Source organism: Aquarana catesbeiana, linkage group LG07 (genome assembly GCF_042186555.1).
Source record: "Aquarana catesbeiana isolate 2022-GZ linkage group LG07, ASM4218655v1, whole genome shotgun sequence".
NCBI lineage: Eukaryota > Metazoa > Chordata > Amphibia > Anura > Ranidae > Aquarana > Aquarana catesbeiana.
The window spans coordinates 84,218,332-84,236,975 of NC_133330.1; the positions used below are offsets into that span (position 1 = coordinate 84,218,332).

At 39.9% G+C, this 18,644-nt stretch overlaps 1 protein-coding gene across 13 annotated transcripts in view; it reads right to left on the reverse strand.

The window, feature by feature from the left end:
- Positions 1 to 18,644, reverse strand: part of IQSEC1 (IQ motif and Sec7 domain ArfGEF 1) — a 1,490,190-nt gene that overhangs the window by 93,330 nt on the left and 1,378,216 nt on the right. For all 13 annotated transcript variants that reach the window (XM_073592398.1, XM_073592404.1, XM_073592399.1 and 10 more), the window contains 2 exons: positions 17,653 to 17,814; positions 3,295 to 3,417 (listed from right to left, as the gene is read on the reverse strand). In XM_073592398.1, coding sequence (XP_073448499.1) covers positions 3,295 to 3,417; positions 17,653 to 17,814 — 285 coding nt within the window. The remainder of the gene's footprint in view (positions 1 to 3,294; positions 3,418 to 17,652; positions 17,815 to 18,644) is intronic.

The following is an 18,644-nucleotide window of genomic DNA, read 5'->3' on the forward strand; positions in this document are numbered from 1 at the left end:
ACTCAAGCAGGTGGCTTATCGGACAAATTACTAAACTTTGAAGTTATAACTTCAAACCAGTAATTTCACAGTAAATAGATAAATAATAAATTATTATGTCATAACATATAGCATAATAATATATTATTTAGCTTGATTAAAAAAGTACCTTTTCAGCAACAGCAGATTCCCCCTCTTAGCTGTGTGATAAAAACATGGTATTATGGGTAAACCTTATACCCATAAACCCATGTTTTTTCCTTGTAGTTAAGAGGGCTGGAAGGGAGCATTTTTCTTTTAGACACATGCCCCCTTCTATGAAACTGCAGTGAGAGAAGAGCCTATACAGCAGCATTTTTTATTGGACAGCTTAGACCAATGCTTTACCATTGGTCCAAGGCTCCAAGCTGTCCATTGAGCTCAGTGTCTCTGACAAGAAGTGAGAGGCACTGTGAGCTCATCCTCTCAGTCTGCTGCAAACGGCATGTGCCAGCTTGTATTTACATTGGCCACGCTGTCTGTAGGTTCTGACAAGGAGCCCTATATCTCTGGAACCATAGGTGCCAGGAGCCCCAAATTTTGACCCTACGACCCCCAAAGCTCAATTTTTTTTATGTTCATGGCAGATGAGGCTCTGCCTCCCCTGCCCCCCCTGACTGCACATCCCTGACGCAGGGTGTCAATGGCAGAACACCATGGAGGAACTCACTACTCTCCAAAAAATATATATATATTTCTGCGCACCTAAAGTTTGTCAAAGAGCACCTTCGCAAACCACAGTGCTACTGGGAAAATGTTTTTTGAACTGATGAAACAGATACTTACTAAGCACTATGTATGGCACAAAAATGGCACAGCTTACCAAACAGCATTCCAATAGTGAAGCATGGTGGAGAGAACATGATGATTTGGGCTTGCTTCACTGCTTCAGGGCCTGAACCACTTAGCATCACTGAGGGGAAAATTAATTACCAAGTTTACCAAAATATCCTACAAGATAATGTCAGGCTGGCTGTCCACCAGGTGAAGCCTAATAGAAGTTGGGTGATGCAGCCAATAATGAAGACAATAATGAAGACAATAACCTTAAGTATCAAAGTAAATCCACCACAGGCTGGCTTCAGAAAAAGGAAAGGTACTTTTTGGAGTGGCCCTGTCAGAGCCCAGACCTCAACTCTTATACAAATACTGTGAAATGACCTCAAGATAGGTGTTCACAACAGATATCCTACAAATGTGTCTAAGCTGAAGCAGTTTTGTTAAAAAGAATGGTCAAAAATTCCTCCTGAATGCTGTGTAGGTCTGATCCAGAGCTACCCAAAGCACTTACTTGAAGTCATTGCTGCCAAGGGAGGTTACATAGTAGGTTCAACCAGCTATTAACTCTAAGGGTTCACTTACTTTTCCTACAGCACTGTGAATGTTTATTGGGTGTATTCAATACAGACACAAGAAATTAGAACTGTTTTTGTTTGTCTATTGTTGTGACTAGAGGATTAGATCAAATTTTATGGAAAATTACTACAGAAAAGCAGTATTCAAAGACAAAATACACACATAATTAAGTTGTTTTACTAAAGACAAATATACTGTGCACTTTAAATGCATTTGCTCTAGATCTGAGGGGAAGTTCTGAAATGAGGGCAAGCTCTGCTGATTTCTATCATCCAATCATGTACAAGCAAAAATGCTGTTTTTTTATTTTCCTTGCATGTGATTGAGTACTTTTTGCAAAATGAAGCTTTACCTCATTTACAAAGCTCTGGAGCAAGTGCATTTGCAGTGCACAGTATATTTACCTTTAGTAAATCAACCCCCATATTTTATATACACTTATTCCTGTGTCACCTGTCTGCTCACAAACCTTGATTCCCAGACCAAAAGGCAGACTGCAGAGAAGGCACAAGACACTTCAAATCTAAACCAGATAATAGGGTTGTCAACTACCTGGCTATGCAGTGTGCCAGGGGTGTGTGATAAGACTGAACAGAATTACAAATCCTTTGGCAGGTAACAAATTTATACATACAGTTGAGTTTATGTGTTTCAGCTGTGCATGTCTACTTAAAACACAGCAAGCAGAAGCTAATTAGTGAGTTCTGGTAAGAGGTTGAACTGATCTAAAGTTGTCCAGCCACCTACAAATTTCATAACCAACCTCCCTGTTTCTTATTATTACAGCTTTATTGGCCGGTTTATTTTGCCAGTGGTCAAATAGTCCCTTCTTGGTGCCCCCCCTAGCCGATGCCTATCCAGAACTTCATAGTTAGAACAGGTATGGTGTTTTGCTTGGTATTCTCAGTTTATCTGTGACTGACAGGTTGTAACTGTTGCGAAGTGTGGCTTTCTGTTACATTAGCTGAAATCATGCTTTGTTTAATCTAATAAACTCTGACCTTGCCCTTTCCAATTCAAAGTAGTGTGGTGCCGGTGGCATTATTTGAGCAGAGTTTGCATTGTGGTAGCTTTGTTAAGTTATGCTTTTATTGTCTGCAGTCATGTATTTTCTCAAACCTTTGGATTTTTATAACTAAATAAAAAATAAATCCCTGTAGTGGAGCCATCATCCTGTATTTGCTCGGCACTATAAAGAGTGACTAGTAGGCTAAAATAATATTCAGAGTGCTCCATTATAGCTGAATGGCTGTATGTAATACCAAGTATCACCTCTAGATGTCCCTGCAGGCAAAAATCTTACCTTCTCTGTAACTGGAAGAAGTGAGATTATGTTTTTTATGCTTTTAACAGGTAAATCCTTAGGAATCCAAAAATGTAATTACATTTGTAACAAATACATAGTAATACATATACAATATTAAATATAAATATATATATATATATATATATATATATATATATATATATATATATATATATACACACACACACACACACACACACAAAGAATGTGAATTTGTTTCTGCAGGACCTGAATGTATTGCACCTGCAGTCCGCAGATCACGGATGCAATGTCAGGCTCCTGCACACACTCTCTAAAGCTGTCAAACTGAAAGCCTGCACTGAGGTACGGGCAGAAGACGCAGTCTATTGAAGCTACAAGCCCATCTGCAGCGGTGACAGACAGGACTTGTAATGCTTCATTCACAGCTCCCTGTGAATGAATAACGCGCCTATTTCAAATGTGACAGCAGGTGTGGAGTTTGAAGAACCCTCGCCCGCTATCCTGTTATATGTACAGCGTAAATACAGGCATAACATGTAGCATGCTTAAAAGGTGAACGTAGCCCTTAAAAGAGTAATATTTTATAATGCATTGGGTAAAAAAAAAAAAAAAATTTGATTTTGAGTACCCACCTAAATGCTTCAATGAGTCGCTCTACTTTCTGGGCCTCTCCTTGAACCCTGATATGAGCCTGGAACTTCCTAAGCGCCTCATCTAATTCCATTGCAGAGAAATCCATTTCATCAACCACGCAGCTGGAAAACACAATTACATTTGCTTCAATATCTCCATTGGGAAAAGGAGCACCATTAGCAAATGAGGTACTTGTAACAAGTAAGTTAAAACATGATAAGTATGTAATTTGTTGTAATTAATTGGTAGTAAACAGTAATTCTGAAAAATAAATATTATGCAAATTCCTCAGCATCCTGAATAAATGACAAATGGACTGCAGAGGCCTCTGAACAATTCTAACTTTTGCAAACCTATGTTGAAGCCTACTTGCCACTAGATTCTCTTTTTTTAAATTCTGGATATTGTCAAGAAGAGTAAAAATTTCTCTTGCATGTTTATTTTGCTTATAAGCCCATTGGGAAAATTTTTCCACAAGATACCAATCGAAGGAATGGGGGAGCCGTCCCTGTTGGGAGAACACAGTGGTTACTGCTAGCAGCTATAGCTGCTGGCAATAATCACATACTTAAAATCCAACAGACTTGTTGCCCATAGATGGATTGAATCCTGGCAAGTCCCTGCTGAACCTGCCGAGATTTATCTATGGCCAGCTTAAGGATTCCTCCGTCTACTAAAAATGTGATGTGGTTTTGTTTTTGCCTTTGTCCCCATAATGCCATCATTGTCAAAGTAGTAGTTAGCCACAATTAAAGCTGAAGTTTAGGTATGGATATCTTTGCATAGTTATACTGGTCAGGCTTGGACTAATGAAAGTATGCATGTGCCATATCTGACCAATCCCCATGAAAGCTGAAAATGCCTGCAGTAGACACCGCTATTACAGTGAGCGTCATTATATTCCGGGTCCCATGCCGAGCAGCTGCCCTGCTGCATAGTGAATACAGGAGGTTACTCACTCAGCACAGGTACCATTCAGAGAACATATGTGATCACTTAAAAAAAAAAAAAAGGTAGTTATATATTTTTTTCTATGTATACACAAATGTTTTACCTTCTACCCCTATTCTAAACTGAATGGGTTGTTTTACAAGGTAATGGTTCAGATATGTACATTTGGTTTAGGTATGGATATTTTTCCATAGCTGAATTGATCCAGCCTGTATGCATGTGCTATACATGGCCGATCCATGTGGAAGCTGGGAATCACTGAAGTAGGTACTAAAGTGGTTACTAAAGTGAGTACTAAAGTGATTACCCCTTGCTTTCAGGTCCTGTGCTGAGTAACTGTTCTGCTGGTTCGTGAACACTGGAAGTCGTCTGCTTGTTACGGCGCCATTCAGAGAACACTTTGCAATTCCTCAATAAATGGAAAGTGTTCTCTAAATGGATCAGGTTAAAATCATGATGTCATCACCCCACCTCTCCACCTTGTCCAATCAGAGAATGTTTTGCTTGTATAAAATAGAACCTAAAGCATACAAATGAGAGGTTTTCAATGTCTGCAAAATGGTTGAAAACAGACTAAACAGCAATTCTGCCCAAAAAGCCAATAGCACCTTTATACCAGTAAAAGCCTAATGGTCGGAACGCTTGCCTTACAGCTGTGGGGTTCAGGTTTCAATTATCAACAGGATAATATCTGCATAGAATTTGTATTTTGTCTTTGAATGAATTTTCTCTATGTGCTCAGGTTTCCTTTAACAACAATAATACCAGTAGGTTAATTGGCTACAACCAGTGTGACTCCACAGTGTGTGTTATGACCTCGGTAGGGACATTTGATTGTATGCTACTCCAGGGGAGAGATGGACCTGAATGTTTTTTGTAATGCACTGCACAGTATGCTGTTGCTATATACAAACAGAGGGAAGAAAATGATGCCAGCAAGGATGGAGGAAATAGATTTTAACTGTAATATATCTTCTGAAGAGCTTTTTTGTCACAACACTCCACATTGTTTCAGGAACCTGACAAAGAGGCTATTAACATGTCTCACAAATTGGGAAAAATAGCAGGTATTCAGCGAAAAGATGTATGGTAGAATTATGGGGCACAGCGGGGTGTAATGACGCAGTTGGGAAAGAGCTTAAAGAGACATTGGATTATTGTCGATTACTTAAATAAGTTATGCTCCCAAATACAACAAGGTAAGTAGCGTGTTCTGTGGTCATCCCAGAATGAGCCTGCTGCAGGCTGACAATCCACTAAAAAATTATTTAACATCACATTTAACACGACATTTTTGTAAATATTTTATTCTATCTTTTCATGTGACAACACTGAAGAAATGACACTTTGCTACAATGTAAAGTAGTGAGTGTACAGCTTGTATAACAGTGTCAATTTGCTGTCCCCTCAAAATACCTCAACACACAGCCATTAATGTCTAAACCGCTGGCAACAAATGTGAGTACACCGCTAAGTGAAAATGTCCAAATTGGGCCCAAAGTGTCAATATTTTGTGTGGCCACCATTATTTTCCAGCACTGCCTAGTGTTGAAATGTTGAAAACATTTCATTAGATCACTGTCAGAGTACAATAGCACAGGGGGAGGATTATCCTATCCATCTCCCTTGTGTGGATTGGGGGGGGGGTTAGTTTAATCCTATTTCATTCAAAATATTGTATACAAAAATAACAAGTTAGAAAGATAGAAGAATTACAGAGGGATCAGGAATCAATTCTTCCAAACTTTGTTGAAGTGTATACATTGAAAGATACAGTTCATAATTAAGGAAGACAGCATATACCAAAAGTTGGGCACCATCATCTTGGAGCTTCTAATGGATTCCATGAAAGACAGTGACTTTGTCAGGTAGAGTATGTGTCGCCCTTCTCTGGAGTCAAAGTATTAGGTGCAACCAGTCAGCGAAGTGGCAAGGAGATTGTAATAGAAATACTGCGGCTGGTGTCTCACATTAAAAAAAGAGGAAAACATAAATATTTAAGGGGTGTGGGGGTGGAGAATAGGAAAGAAGGGGAGGAAATGAAGAGGGATATGGAGGAGGGGGAAGGGGCGTGGGCACCTATTTGTTTTTTGTTTTTTTAATCAACTCGATGACAGAAAAAAAACCCCACAATCCATATAAGGCCAGTTTTAAACTCTGAAATTTACATGGAGGGAATAGGTTTTTTTTTTGTGTAGTTCTGCTTTAGTGCTGGGAATTTTTGAACAATACACCTCTAATGCTGGAGTATTGAATAATGCACATTTAATGTTGGGATAATTATTAGACAATGCATCTGTGTTGGGAAAGTTTTGGTTTAGGTATCTTTGCAGCTATCTCACTGCTGAGCAATGACGTAGTGAATTTATTGGTGTCACTAAAGCCCCATACACACTATCAGATTTTCTGCTGATTTTTTCCATCAGATTTACCAAAACCATATAATATGAGGTCAAACCTTAGGAGTCTCAATGAAGTATGCAATCAGGCAGGCCCTTGCACTACATGGTTTTGGTAAATCTGAAGACAAAAATCAGCAGAAAATCTGAAAGTGTGTATGACTGGCACATTAGCAGGAATGAAAATGGAGCCCAACAAAGACCCATATATCTTCACAGTATCTCATCATGTGAGAACTATCAAGTGAAATGTAAATGGAAGTAAACCTGAAAACCCATTGCCTGAAAGACAATTTTTATATGATACTCATAACCTTTAATAGCGGCAATAACGTCTACAAACCACTGCCATACTTATTTCATTTTCTTTAAATTAAAGCTTTTGTTATGAACTGAGAGCAATAAATGAATGGAGTATGTACACTGGGGAAAATAATTATTTGATCTACTGCAGATTTTGTAAGTCTGCCCACTTAGAAAGAAATGAAGGGTCTATCATTGTTATCATAGGTGTATTTTAAATGAGAGAGACAGAATATCAACAAAAAATCCAGAAAAACACATGATACAAATGTTATAAATTGAGTTGCAGTTCAGGACCATGTATTGTAAAATATTGGATGAGAACCTTCTTCCCTCAGCCAAAACACTGAAGATGGTTCGTGGATGGGTCTTCCAGCATGACAATGACCAAACATACCGCCAAGGAGTGGCTCAAGAAGCAGCACATTAGGAACATGGTTTGACCTAGCCAGTCTCCAGACCTTAATCCTATAAATTTATGGAGAGAGCTGAAACTTTGAGTTGCCAAGCGACAGCCAAGAAAGCTTAAGGATTTAAAGAAGATCTGTAAAGAAGAGTGGACCAAAATGCCTCCTGAGATGTGAGCAAACCTGGTAACCAACTACAAGAAACATCTTACCTCTGTGCTTGCTAAAAACAGTTTCTCCACCAAGTCATGTTTTTCTTGGGGATCAAATACTTATTTTACTCACTGAACTGCAACTCAATTTATAACATTTGTATCATGTTCTTTTTCTGGATTTTTGGTTGTTATTCTGTCTCTATCATTTAAAATACACCTATGATAAAAAAAAAAATATATATATATATCCTTCATTTCTTTCTAAGTGGGCAAACTTACAAAATCTGCAGGGGATCAAATAATTATTTTCCCCACTGTAAATCACTGCCACCAAATAAAAACCTTGCATCTAAATTTGAAAATCGAATGCTAAAAACAAACAATATTTTGAAGTATTATTAAATAACATTTATCAAGTCATCAAACGTATGTATGTATGTATGAGAATTTACATACAAATGTTGTTTTTCAAAAATGTACTAGTATATGGCCAACCCTACCTGTTCCCACATTTTAAAGATCTTCATTGTGTGGCTTGCTACAAGCCGCACAGCCAACCTGCAATAAGTTCCTTGATCATATTATGCAAGAGAAGCAAGATCTTCATTCATTCTTATAGAACAGCTTCCATCATAAGTCCCAATAGCACTAAAGATGTAAAGGCTGTTCATTTAAAGCAGAACCCAACATGAAGTTGGGCAGCACAGTGTCTAAGTGGTTAGTACATGCGTCTAGCAGCACTAGGGTTGTTGGTCTAAATCCCAACCATGGCACTACCTGCATGGACTATGCATGTTCTCGCTGTGTCCTCATGGGATTCCTCTGGGTAGCTATCCTTTGAAGTGAATGTTAGTACATAAGCTGTGTGAATTTTATTACACAGTCTTGTTTAAGTTTTAGTAAATACAGGTTCACCTTTTATGAACATTCACTCTGATTAGGTAAACAGACTACTCTCCTTTAGATCCTCCTAGTAGATCAACCCCATAATATTAGCATTGTACAGAAGGCAGTGGCAATAGCTATATCAGCGTTTCCTCTCTCTACTTCTAAGGCCTGTTTCACGTGGGCTTCAGATTGTATGATAGCAGTGTGAACAGCAAGCTTTAACAAAGCATTTGCTGAGCTTTTAACAGTCTTTGTTAAAGCTTCTGAAGTACCATTCAGCTCCAATTTATAAATGTTGAACAGAACTTAGTGGGAGTGTTGATTGTCACTTTGAGCAAGCTGCTAGCAGACTTCAGCAAGCTTCTAAAAGTTCTGAAGCCTGCTAGCAGCTTGTTTAAAGTGGCAATCAACACTTCCATTAGGATCTGTGTTTAATATTTACAAACTGGAGCGGAATGGTACTTTAAAAGCTTCAGAAAGGCTTGCTGACAGCTCTGCAAATGCTTTGTCAAAGCTTGCTGTTCACACTGCACTTATATAAGCTGAAGCAGACCTACCTCGCCCATTTTTTTCTCCCCTTAAACAACTCACCCCTTTCCCCCGCCTCTACCTCTCACTCCTCCTTTCTTTCCCTTAGTCAAAGATGGTTGGCAAAGGAATAGAACGTAAGTAAGTGTGCAGTATTAGTGAGGGTCCTGTATAGTTTATAGCAGAACACCTAACTGCACCCACTGAAGGACCTAAAAAAAGAAAATATGTTTATCTCTGTTCCTTGATTGGATCAATGAGACTGCACTGACCATTAATATGGAGTCAGTGGGACCTCAAATCACTCCCCAGACTCAAGGAGCTAAAATAAATATAACATGTTTTCACTTCATTCTCAGTGTAACAAACACCATAAATAGCATACAGGGTACTGTGTACAGCTGGATCAATTCTCCACGTCTCCCAGGACCTCTACCAGACATCATCTCAATACTGAGCATGTTATGTTTTAATAAAGCCACAGAAACTGTTACTCTTGCAGAACTGAATCGGAATGCTGACCTTCTCAGACATTTTTATCATTGATTCTGATGTACATTCTGCTGTATATATTATTAGTGCTATGTAACAGAAAAACCAAACCCCATATGTAATCAATGTTGTTTGCAAGATTAGATAGGCTAAGGCAGTGTTTCTCAACCTATTTTCAGTCAATGCACCCTTTAAAATTACCGTATATACTCGAGCATAACCCGACTTTTTCAGCCCATTTTTTATGCTGAAAAAGCCCAACTCGGCTTACAATTGAGTGAGGGTCTCCCGCTGTGTCATGCAGTCTTAACTGTTCAGCGGCTGTCCACTGTAACAAAGCCCCGCCTCCTCCTCTTCCGTGATAGACGGAACACTGAACACTGATAACATTCTGAGAAACTAAATCAGTGTTCCGTCTATCACGGACAAGGAGGAGATGGGGCTTTGTTGCAGTGAACAGCTGCTGAACAATTAAGACTGCATGACACAGCGGGACACACTGGGCACAGTGAGCCTGCAAATGGGCACAGTGAGGCTGCAGATGGGCACTGATGATACAGGTGGGTACAATGAGGCTGCAGATGGGCACAGTGAGGCTTCAAATGGGCACAGTGAGGCTGCTAATGGGCACAGTGAGGCTGCAGATGGGCACAGTGAGGCTGCAGATGGGTACTGATGATACAGGTGGGCACAGTAAGGCTGCAGATGGGCACAGTGAGGCTGCAAATGGGCACAGTGAGGCTGCAAATGGGCACAGTGAGGCTGCAGATGTGCACAATGAGGCTGCAGATGTGCACAATGAGGCTTCAGATGGGAACAATGAGGCTGCAGGTGGGCACAGTGAGGCTGCAGGTGGGCACTGATGAAACAGGTGGGCACAGTGAGGCTGCAGATGGGCACACTGAGGCTGCAGATGGGCATTGTTTACCCAGTAGCTGCTGCATTTCCCGCCCTAGGCTACTCGAGTCAATAAGTTTTCCCAGTTTTTTTGTGGTAAAATTAGGTGCCTCGGCTTATATTCGGGCCGGCTTATACTCGAGTATATACGGTAAGCAAAATCTTGAGGCACCCCAATCTAAAGTGTAAAAAACTAAACTAATAGTTTTATAGCATCCACACTCATAAGACACCCAACATTAGAGGTGATTTATTCTTCCAAAGCAAATACACCTTTCCACACTGGTATTCACTAGTATTCCAATGTTTCTCTTCTCTCTCACTCATCTAAGGTCACCCCAGGGCTGATGGGTAAATAAAGATGCTGTGTAGGTGCCCAAGGTCCTCCTTATCAATCAAGTCCTTGGTTGTTAGGACGCTGATGGCTAGAAGGTTGCATTGGTGCACAATGAAAACTTATGGCTTTGTGTAACTAAAAGGCATGTTTGATCCACCAGTTGGGTTGTATACAGTTTTTGGGCAATTTGTAGGCATTTTGCCAAGGCACCCCTGAAGAAACATGAAGGCACCCTAGTTGAAAAGGCTGGGCTAAGGGAATATCTGGGTAGGTCAGTGAATTCAAACTGCTGAACTAAATTATGAGTGAGGTACATGGGCTACAGATGCTAGACTATAGAGTGAGAAGGATTACAAGCAAGATATCATTCCTGAAAAAAGAGGCATCTTTTTTTTAGACATGTAACAAAATGTGTGTTTTACTGCTACTTTACAATGCAAGTTTATCAGACAACTTATTGATAACAATGCTCTCCTCCAGTGGCTGATATCTCAGTCGGCTGTTAAAGCTCAATTGAAGCTTAAAAGAAAAAAGCAGCAAGATACATTCCACAGTCTGTAAAAAAATTAAATGTAAGTTTCTTACTTTGATTAATAGTGAAATAGCTTCCCAGCAGCAGCCTGAAATCCAAGTCACAGACAACAGGGAAGGACCACTATGTTTAATGTGAGAACAACTGTCAGAACGCTGCAAAGAGACCATTGCTCCCGCACTAACTGCAGTGGTCCTCCTCTGCAGCCTGTGCTTTGGATTTTGTGCTATTGCTGGGAAGCTATTTTACTTTTTATCGCATTAAGACTGCATTTACACTTCGCATAGAGGGAACTCACATTCCCTGCATGCTTTTTTTTTCATAACAGTGTAGGGCAGCCTGTTCACATAAATGGGCTGTCCTACACCTGAAAAACATCCCAAACTAGTTCCTATATCCTTTCCTGGAACTGACTTTTTGCGCATTTTGAACAGCACATTTTTTGCACAACAAAACACCCATTCTTTTTAGCACATCTGGGGTGACTAAATGGGGGCCTCTGGACCTTACATTTAAACTGTTTTCATATTGTGGAAAAATCTTGATACTACTTTTTTAAAGTTATATTAAACCCCAAAACATATTACACTACAGTCTACCAGTTCTTAGATGTGGGAGCTGCATTGATTTTCTTTTTTTGACTTTTTTTCCACCAGTAAGCCTGTTATTTTTCAATTTCCTTTAACAGACCAAGCTGTCAAGCAAAAGCGGCAGTTGAAAGTTGGGACAAACCATTTAACACCGACAGCTTTCATTCATTCATGTGAATTCTTTATGCCAAATAGAAAAAAAAACTGTTGCTGTAACTGCTAAAAAGTAGTAGTCGGGGTTTTACTTCTATGTGGTCGTAAGACGGAACTACTGTGCATGCAAATGGTGGTAAGCGGTGAGAATTCCCCAGTGATGTATCTGTAGGGGTTTTTTGGGGTTAAGGGTGGATAGGGTGTGAAGTGTGCTGGGGGTGGGGAAAATGAAGGAATGAAGGTGGTGTGTGGAGGTCTACGAAGTGGGACTGGGGTGGAAGATTAGGGAGAATTATGAGGAAAGGAGACCATGGGGGGGAGGGCAGTCTGGGGAAAAACGACAGATTTTAGGGTGGCAGTCCCCTCTCTCTTCCTAAACCCCTTGATATGTGGTAAAAGAGGGAGTGCATGACCAGCAGTGCAGGTATGCTATGCAGAGATAATAGTGATAGGGAGCAGGAAGTTTAGTTATTCACCCAGGGCTTATTTCTACTGGAAAGATGGCATGGGGTCCAGAAATGTAGATATTTCTCTTCTTGTTTTTTAAAGCTATGGTGAGATTTTCCATCTGTTGAATTTTTCATTATCACTACTTTTTTCACAGTACAGAAATTAAAGCTTTTGTTGCATTGAAACGGTATATTAGAAGTGAGCTCTGGTCTCTTTGCTACAACAGAAAACAAATCAGTGGACAGACATCCCTCTGGATCTCATGGGCAGAGTCCATCTTCTAAATATGATTTTCCTACCTAAATTGTTATATATCCTAGCCAAGGCCCCTACAGAATACAGGCGGTCCCCTAGTTACAAACATCCTACTTACAAACGACTCCTAATTACAACCAACGGGAGACAACAGGAAGTGAGAGGAAATCTAGCCCTACGAAGGGAAATTCAATTCTGTAAGGGTCATTATGGGAAAAAGGTACCACCACAGATGCTTTATCACCAAAGCTTGCTTCCACAACAACCCAAAATTTTCAAAATCCAATTGTCATAGGGACAGAAAGTGAGGTGAAATCTTCTGAACAAGGGCACAGACAGCAAAAAATATTACAGGGGTGTTAACCCTTCCCTATGTTTTCCAAAAAGCTTAAAAATAGTTTTTTTGGCTAGAGCTACACTTAAAAAATGTACCTGTTCCGACTTACAAACAGATTCAACTTATGAACAAACCCACAGTCCCTAACTTGTTTGTAACCCGGGGACTGCCTGTACCTGTCTACATCTTTAAGAAAACAGACACATTTGTGCTACCTTGCTTTGGCCGAGAAATCCTAGGATGGTTAAGAAAAATCAAATTACCAACACACAGTGAGCTTAGCTTTTCCACATTTTCATACTTAGCCTTGTAACTAGTACATGTACTGTAACTAGTACATATCAATGACTAGCATACTCCGAATAATGCATACCTCACAAATGAAACCACCATAGCGACCTCTTATAACACAGTATATAGAAGTACAGTGCCTCCCCTTTACAGGAACAACCATGCTAAATACCTCCCTCTCTATATTCCTCTATATATGAAAATTTTTTTAGGGAACAATGGTCAAATTTACCTCATAACCAATGGCGACCCTAGGGGGGGGGCAGAGGGGGCCCTGACCCCCCCAACATTATGCTGTGCCCCACCATGTGCCCCCCCAAAATAAAAAAAAAATTTTTTTTTTTTTTTTTTTTTTTTTACAAAAAATCAATGTCTAAGAGGGAGAGAGTCCCCCGTCAGCTCCTGCGGGTGATTCCTCCCCCCTCCCCTGCTCGCTGACACTGCATAATGCGAGCGTTCACACAACCACGGCCGCCCGATCTGCTCCTTCACCTGCATCCTCATTGGCAGGGAGAAGAGCGAGTTGCAGGAAGGACTCCACCAGGACTCTCAGTTACTGAAAAAACAGACTGATTTCTCCTGTCCTTAGGACAGGAGGACCAGCCTATAAATTCCAAGAGATGCCAGACCAGCACTGTCAATAGCAGGGGCAGGACAGCAAGAGGAGGCTGGGGAACCCCACAGTGGCAGAACACCAGGGCCCGGTGGCAAGACAACTTTTGCAACCCTGATAGTTCTCCCACTGCTTTGGATCCTTTTATTTTCTTGATATGCTGGTGACATATATCTCTTGTTTTCTGCCACCCTGGGGGACCCCAATACAGTAGGAAGGGAGCTCACTGCAGAACATGTGAAAGGGCCCGTTGTGGGGTCGTAGTAAAGGGCCCCAGGAGATATATATATATATATATATATATATATATATATGCATTTTATAGTTGCCCCCCTACTTTTGTCCCTGTCCCCCCATGTGCCCCCCCTAAATTTGAAAGCTGGAGACGCCTCTGCTCATAACCCTTGGCTGAGGGTGGAAGGTGTGGTATCTTTCCATTTGACTAGTATCTAGGATTTTGTTACGCTGAAAAGATTGATAATAGAATGTGTTAATACTGTTTTTTTGGGAGAAAGCTAATGTGCAAAAGACAGGCTGTGGGGTTGTCCCCTAAGTAAATCCCTGTAAGTTTGTTGATAAGGTTCTGTATTTTAGTGAGCCCTCAGCCTGGGGACATCTCTAACAGTCAGGAGACTGAAGGTAACAGCCCTGGAGCCTGCTGGAGATGGAAGACCTGTATGCAAACTACATGATGTAGTATTTTCTGGTATAAAAGTTCAGTTCAGATCCAGATCTTCACATTTTTTGAGAAAATGGAGGCAGAAGTTATCTGAAGGAGTCACAAAATGTTGTATATGTCCAACAGGGCATGTCTGAGCTTGTCAAGAGCTCAAGAGATACCTTTGAATGTGCTTAATGGGGGATGGTCTGACAGTCAGAGCAAAGAGTATGAGTCAGAGCAAAGCATGGGATTTCAAAATAACAAATATATATATATATATATATAAAAAAAAAATATATATAGATATATATATATATATAGATATATATATATATATCTATATATATATACATACACACAACAGTGGGATAAATCATATGGTAGAAAAGAGAGGCTTCATGGTGCAGTATTCCAATTAAAAATGTATTGAAAAACATCTTATGCCATGTACACACGAGCAGAATTTCCGTCAGAAAAAGACTTTTTATGTCGAAAATTTTGACGGACCTAGAAAGAGAACATGTTCTTAATTTTTTTCAACGGAACCAATTCCTATAAGGAAAACCGCTCGTCTGTATGCTGTTCCGACGTACCAAAAACGACGCATGCTCTGAAGCAAGTACAAGACGGAAGCTATTGGCTACTGGCTATTGAACTTCCTTTTTCTAGTCCCATCGTACGTGTTGTACATCACCGCATTCTGGACGGTCGGACTTTGGTGTGACCGTGTGTACGCAAGACAGCTTGAGCGGAATTCCACCGGAATTCTGTCGGAGAAACCTTCAGAGTTTATTCCGACGGAAAAACCGCTCGTGTGTACACGGCATTAGGCACTGACATCCAAAAAACACAGTGAACAGTGCATTTAAACAGCATTCATTCAAACCGCGGCTGTTTGAATGTTTCTTTTGGAGGTATTTAACCACTTCCGGACCTCCACACACCGATATATGTCCTAACTTTGAAGTTTGATATCTTTGTTATGGCAGCAGCTAGCTGCCATAACCCTGGTATCCTATTCTTCGGCCGACGGTCCGGTTTCCAATAATAGTGGCCTCTGCGGCGGATTCACCACGAGATCACTTTTATCAGCGGCAGGAGAGGGCGAGGCGATTGGATCCTTGTCCGTGCTGGGTATGGAGACGAGTGAGGGGAAGTTGGCCCCCACCCGTCTCCATACCATTGCAGGACGGAAGCGATGTCAAAATGTCACTTCCGCCCATAACTCTTAAAGTGACATTTTTTTTTTTCAAATGACATTTATTTTTTTATTGCATCTTAGAAACTGACACCATTTTTTTTTAAAGAACAGTGTAAAAATAAAAAATAAAAAGTAAAATAAATAAGAAAATTTTTTTTTTAAAACGTGCCCCGTCCCGTTGAGCTTGCGTGCAGAAGCAAACACATATGTGGGTAGCGCCCGCACATGAAAACGGTATTCAAACCACACACGTGAGGTATCGATGCAATCGGTAGAGCGAGAGCAATAATTCTAGCCCTAGACCTCCTCTGTAACTTAAAACATGCAACCTGTAGAATTTTTTAAACATCACCTATGGAGATTTTTAAGGGTAAAAGTTTGTCGCCGTTCCACGAGCGGGCGCAATTTAAAAGCGTGACATGTTGGGTATCAATTTACTCAGCGTAACATTATCTTTCACAATATAAAAAAAATTGGGCTAACTTTACTGGTGTCTTATTTTTTTCATTCATAAAGTGCATTTTTTCCAAAAAAAGTACGTTTGTAAGACCGCTGTGCAAATACAGTGTGACAGAAAGTATTTTATTCTCTAGGGTGTTAGAAAAAAAATGTATAATGTTTGGGGGTTCTAAGTAATTTTCTAGCAAAAAAAACTGTTTTTAACTTGTAAACAACAAATCTCAGAAAGAGGCTCGGTTCTTAAGTGGTTAATCACTGCTGAGTTTTTTATTTTTTACTAAAAAAAAAAAGACCAAAAAATTTGAAAACAAAAATTTTTTTCTCAGTTTCTGTCAGTAAATTTTGTAATTAAGTAATTTTTCTCCTTTATTGATGTGCACCGATGAGGCGGCACTGATTTGATGGTGGGTGGGCGGCAACTACTTAAGGGAGTTATATATATTGTTTGGTTGCACACTTTTTCTTTTTATACATGTTTTTATACACGTTATTAGCTGAATATTCAGTTGCAGTTGAAGCACCAGTGTGTCATATTTTTCTTTAGGGATAGTGCAGATATTCCAATATACATATATATATCTATCTATATATATATCTCTATCTATATATATATATAGATAGAGATATATATATATATAGATATATATATCTCTATCTATCTATATCTATCTATATATATATATATATATATATATATATATATATACACTCACCTAGGTGGATGCAGCATTGGTGTGAGGATGCATCTGTCCCCAACTGCCTCTAAAACCAAGAACTGAGCAATCAAACACCACTAATCTCTCAATTCTTGGGCTTCAGTAAGCAGAGAGGGTATGCTGAGAGGCTGAAGCAGCTGCCAGTCAGGCATCTGGGTAGATCGCAACATTAAAGTCGAGATCCCTCCAGAGACTGGCCCGGCTGAGTGACGTCAACCAACAGCGATGTACAGTACCTGTAGTACAATTTCCCTGATTTCCTATGGCATTTCTAACAGCGGTGCAACAGCTCAGGCAAATATAGCCCATGCATTGTGGAAAAGGCCTCTGACATGCAGAGACTTTGGAATACACAATGAAGTGGCTATACTTCCAGATTCCAACAACACTTGGGGGATCAGCCATTTTAAAAAGAGGCTGATCCTTGCTGTCACCCTGTGGAGAACATAATGAGTTAATAATGGGAACAGCAGGATGAACAGGTAAAAGTACATATATTGTAAGGTTGTGAAAATGGAATGTACTGTCAATATGCGTATGTTATGTGAAGCTTTCAAAGGAAAGATTATCATTTTAGGCTGGAAAGACATTTCAATAGTTCCCAGCACCACTTTGGTACTTTTAAACATATTAACCTCTCTAGATAAAAAGCCACATTGCTAGTCCATAAGTGCTCTATAACAGCTAAACTAGAGCAAAATGATAATCTCTTAGCAACAATATACATTGAAGTAATACTCACTCAAGCACATCTCTGTTAAACTGCTTTTGCCTGTTGCCCAGAAATTCTCCAATCATTTGTCGGCTGAGTCCTTTTCTCTGCAGGAGGAAATGAGCCACTCCAACTGGGGTGTCGGGTACAAAGCCTCGTTCAATGAGATACTGAACCCCTTTTTCTGGTTTCCTGAGATGACAAACAAAGCCAATATCATTACTGAAAAGGAGGATTTACTATTTCATACCACATATCTTCATATCATACAAACTGTCATGTTATTTTATACTATACGTATGTCTAGTATCTATCAAAATGTCCTTCACCTAAAACAGCTTAGTACACATATGGAATACCTAAAAGGGAGATGTTTTACCTAACAATGGCTTTGTATTTCGGTCCACCCAATCCTGAGATTGAAATAGATCTTCTACACCACATAGCCATATCTGGCAGGGAAGAAGACCTAATTGTTCTCTGCTGAAGTTAAGCAACACTTACATGTCTCCTCACCACCTATAGCCTGTGACTGGACAGTGAAAGGAAAAGCAGCACACTGATGAGCTCACCCCTCGGTCAATATGTTCTTCCTATCAGCATGCTATTGCACAGTAGCACAAGTGCTTGGCTTCTTGTACTGCTTCTCCCTCCCTAGTTGGAGCTCTGCTGTGCAGGGAATGGAAATTCTGGTACTTACACCTCTTGCATTTTAAGGATGTAATAATTAATACCATGCTGCATTAATTTGTGTCTTTTATATCTGCCTGCTGTTCATCTTTAAAGTGAGCCTCGACTTTACCAATTAGAGCAGTCCGGTTAGTCAAAGCAAAATCACCCATATTTTTTCTACAGAGCTGTAAAGCTGGTTGAACTAGATAGACTTGTGTCTTTTTTTGTAACCTGACTAATTATGTAACTATATATAGATCCTTCTTATGTAGAAGAAGCTGGCTACTCATGTCATTTGACATCATTGCATGAAATTCCTTGAGTAATAACTCATTGATATATACTTCTTA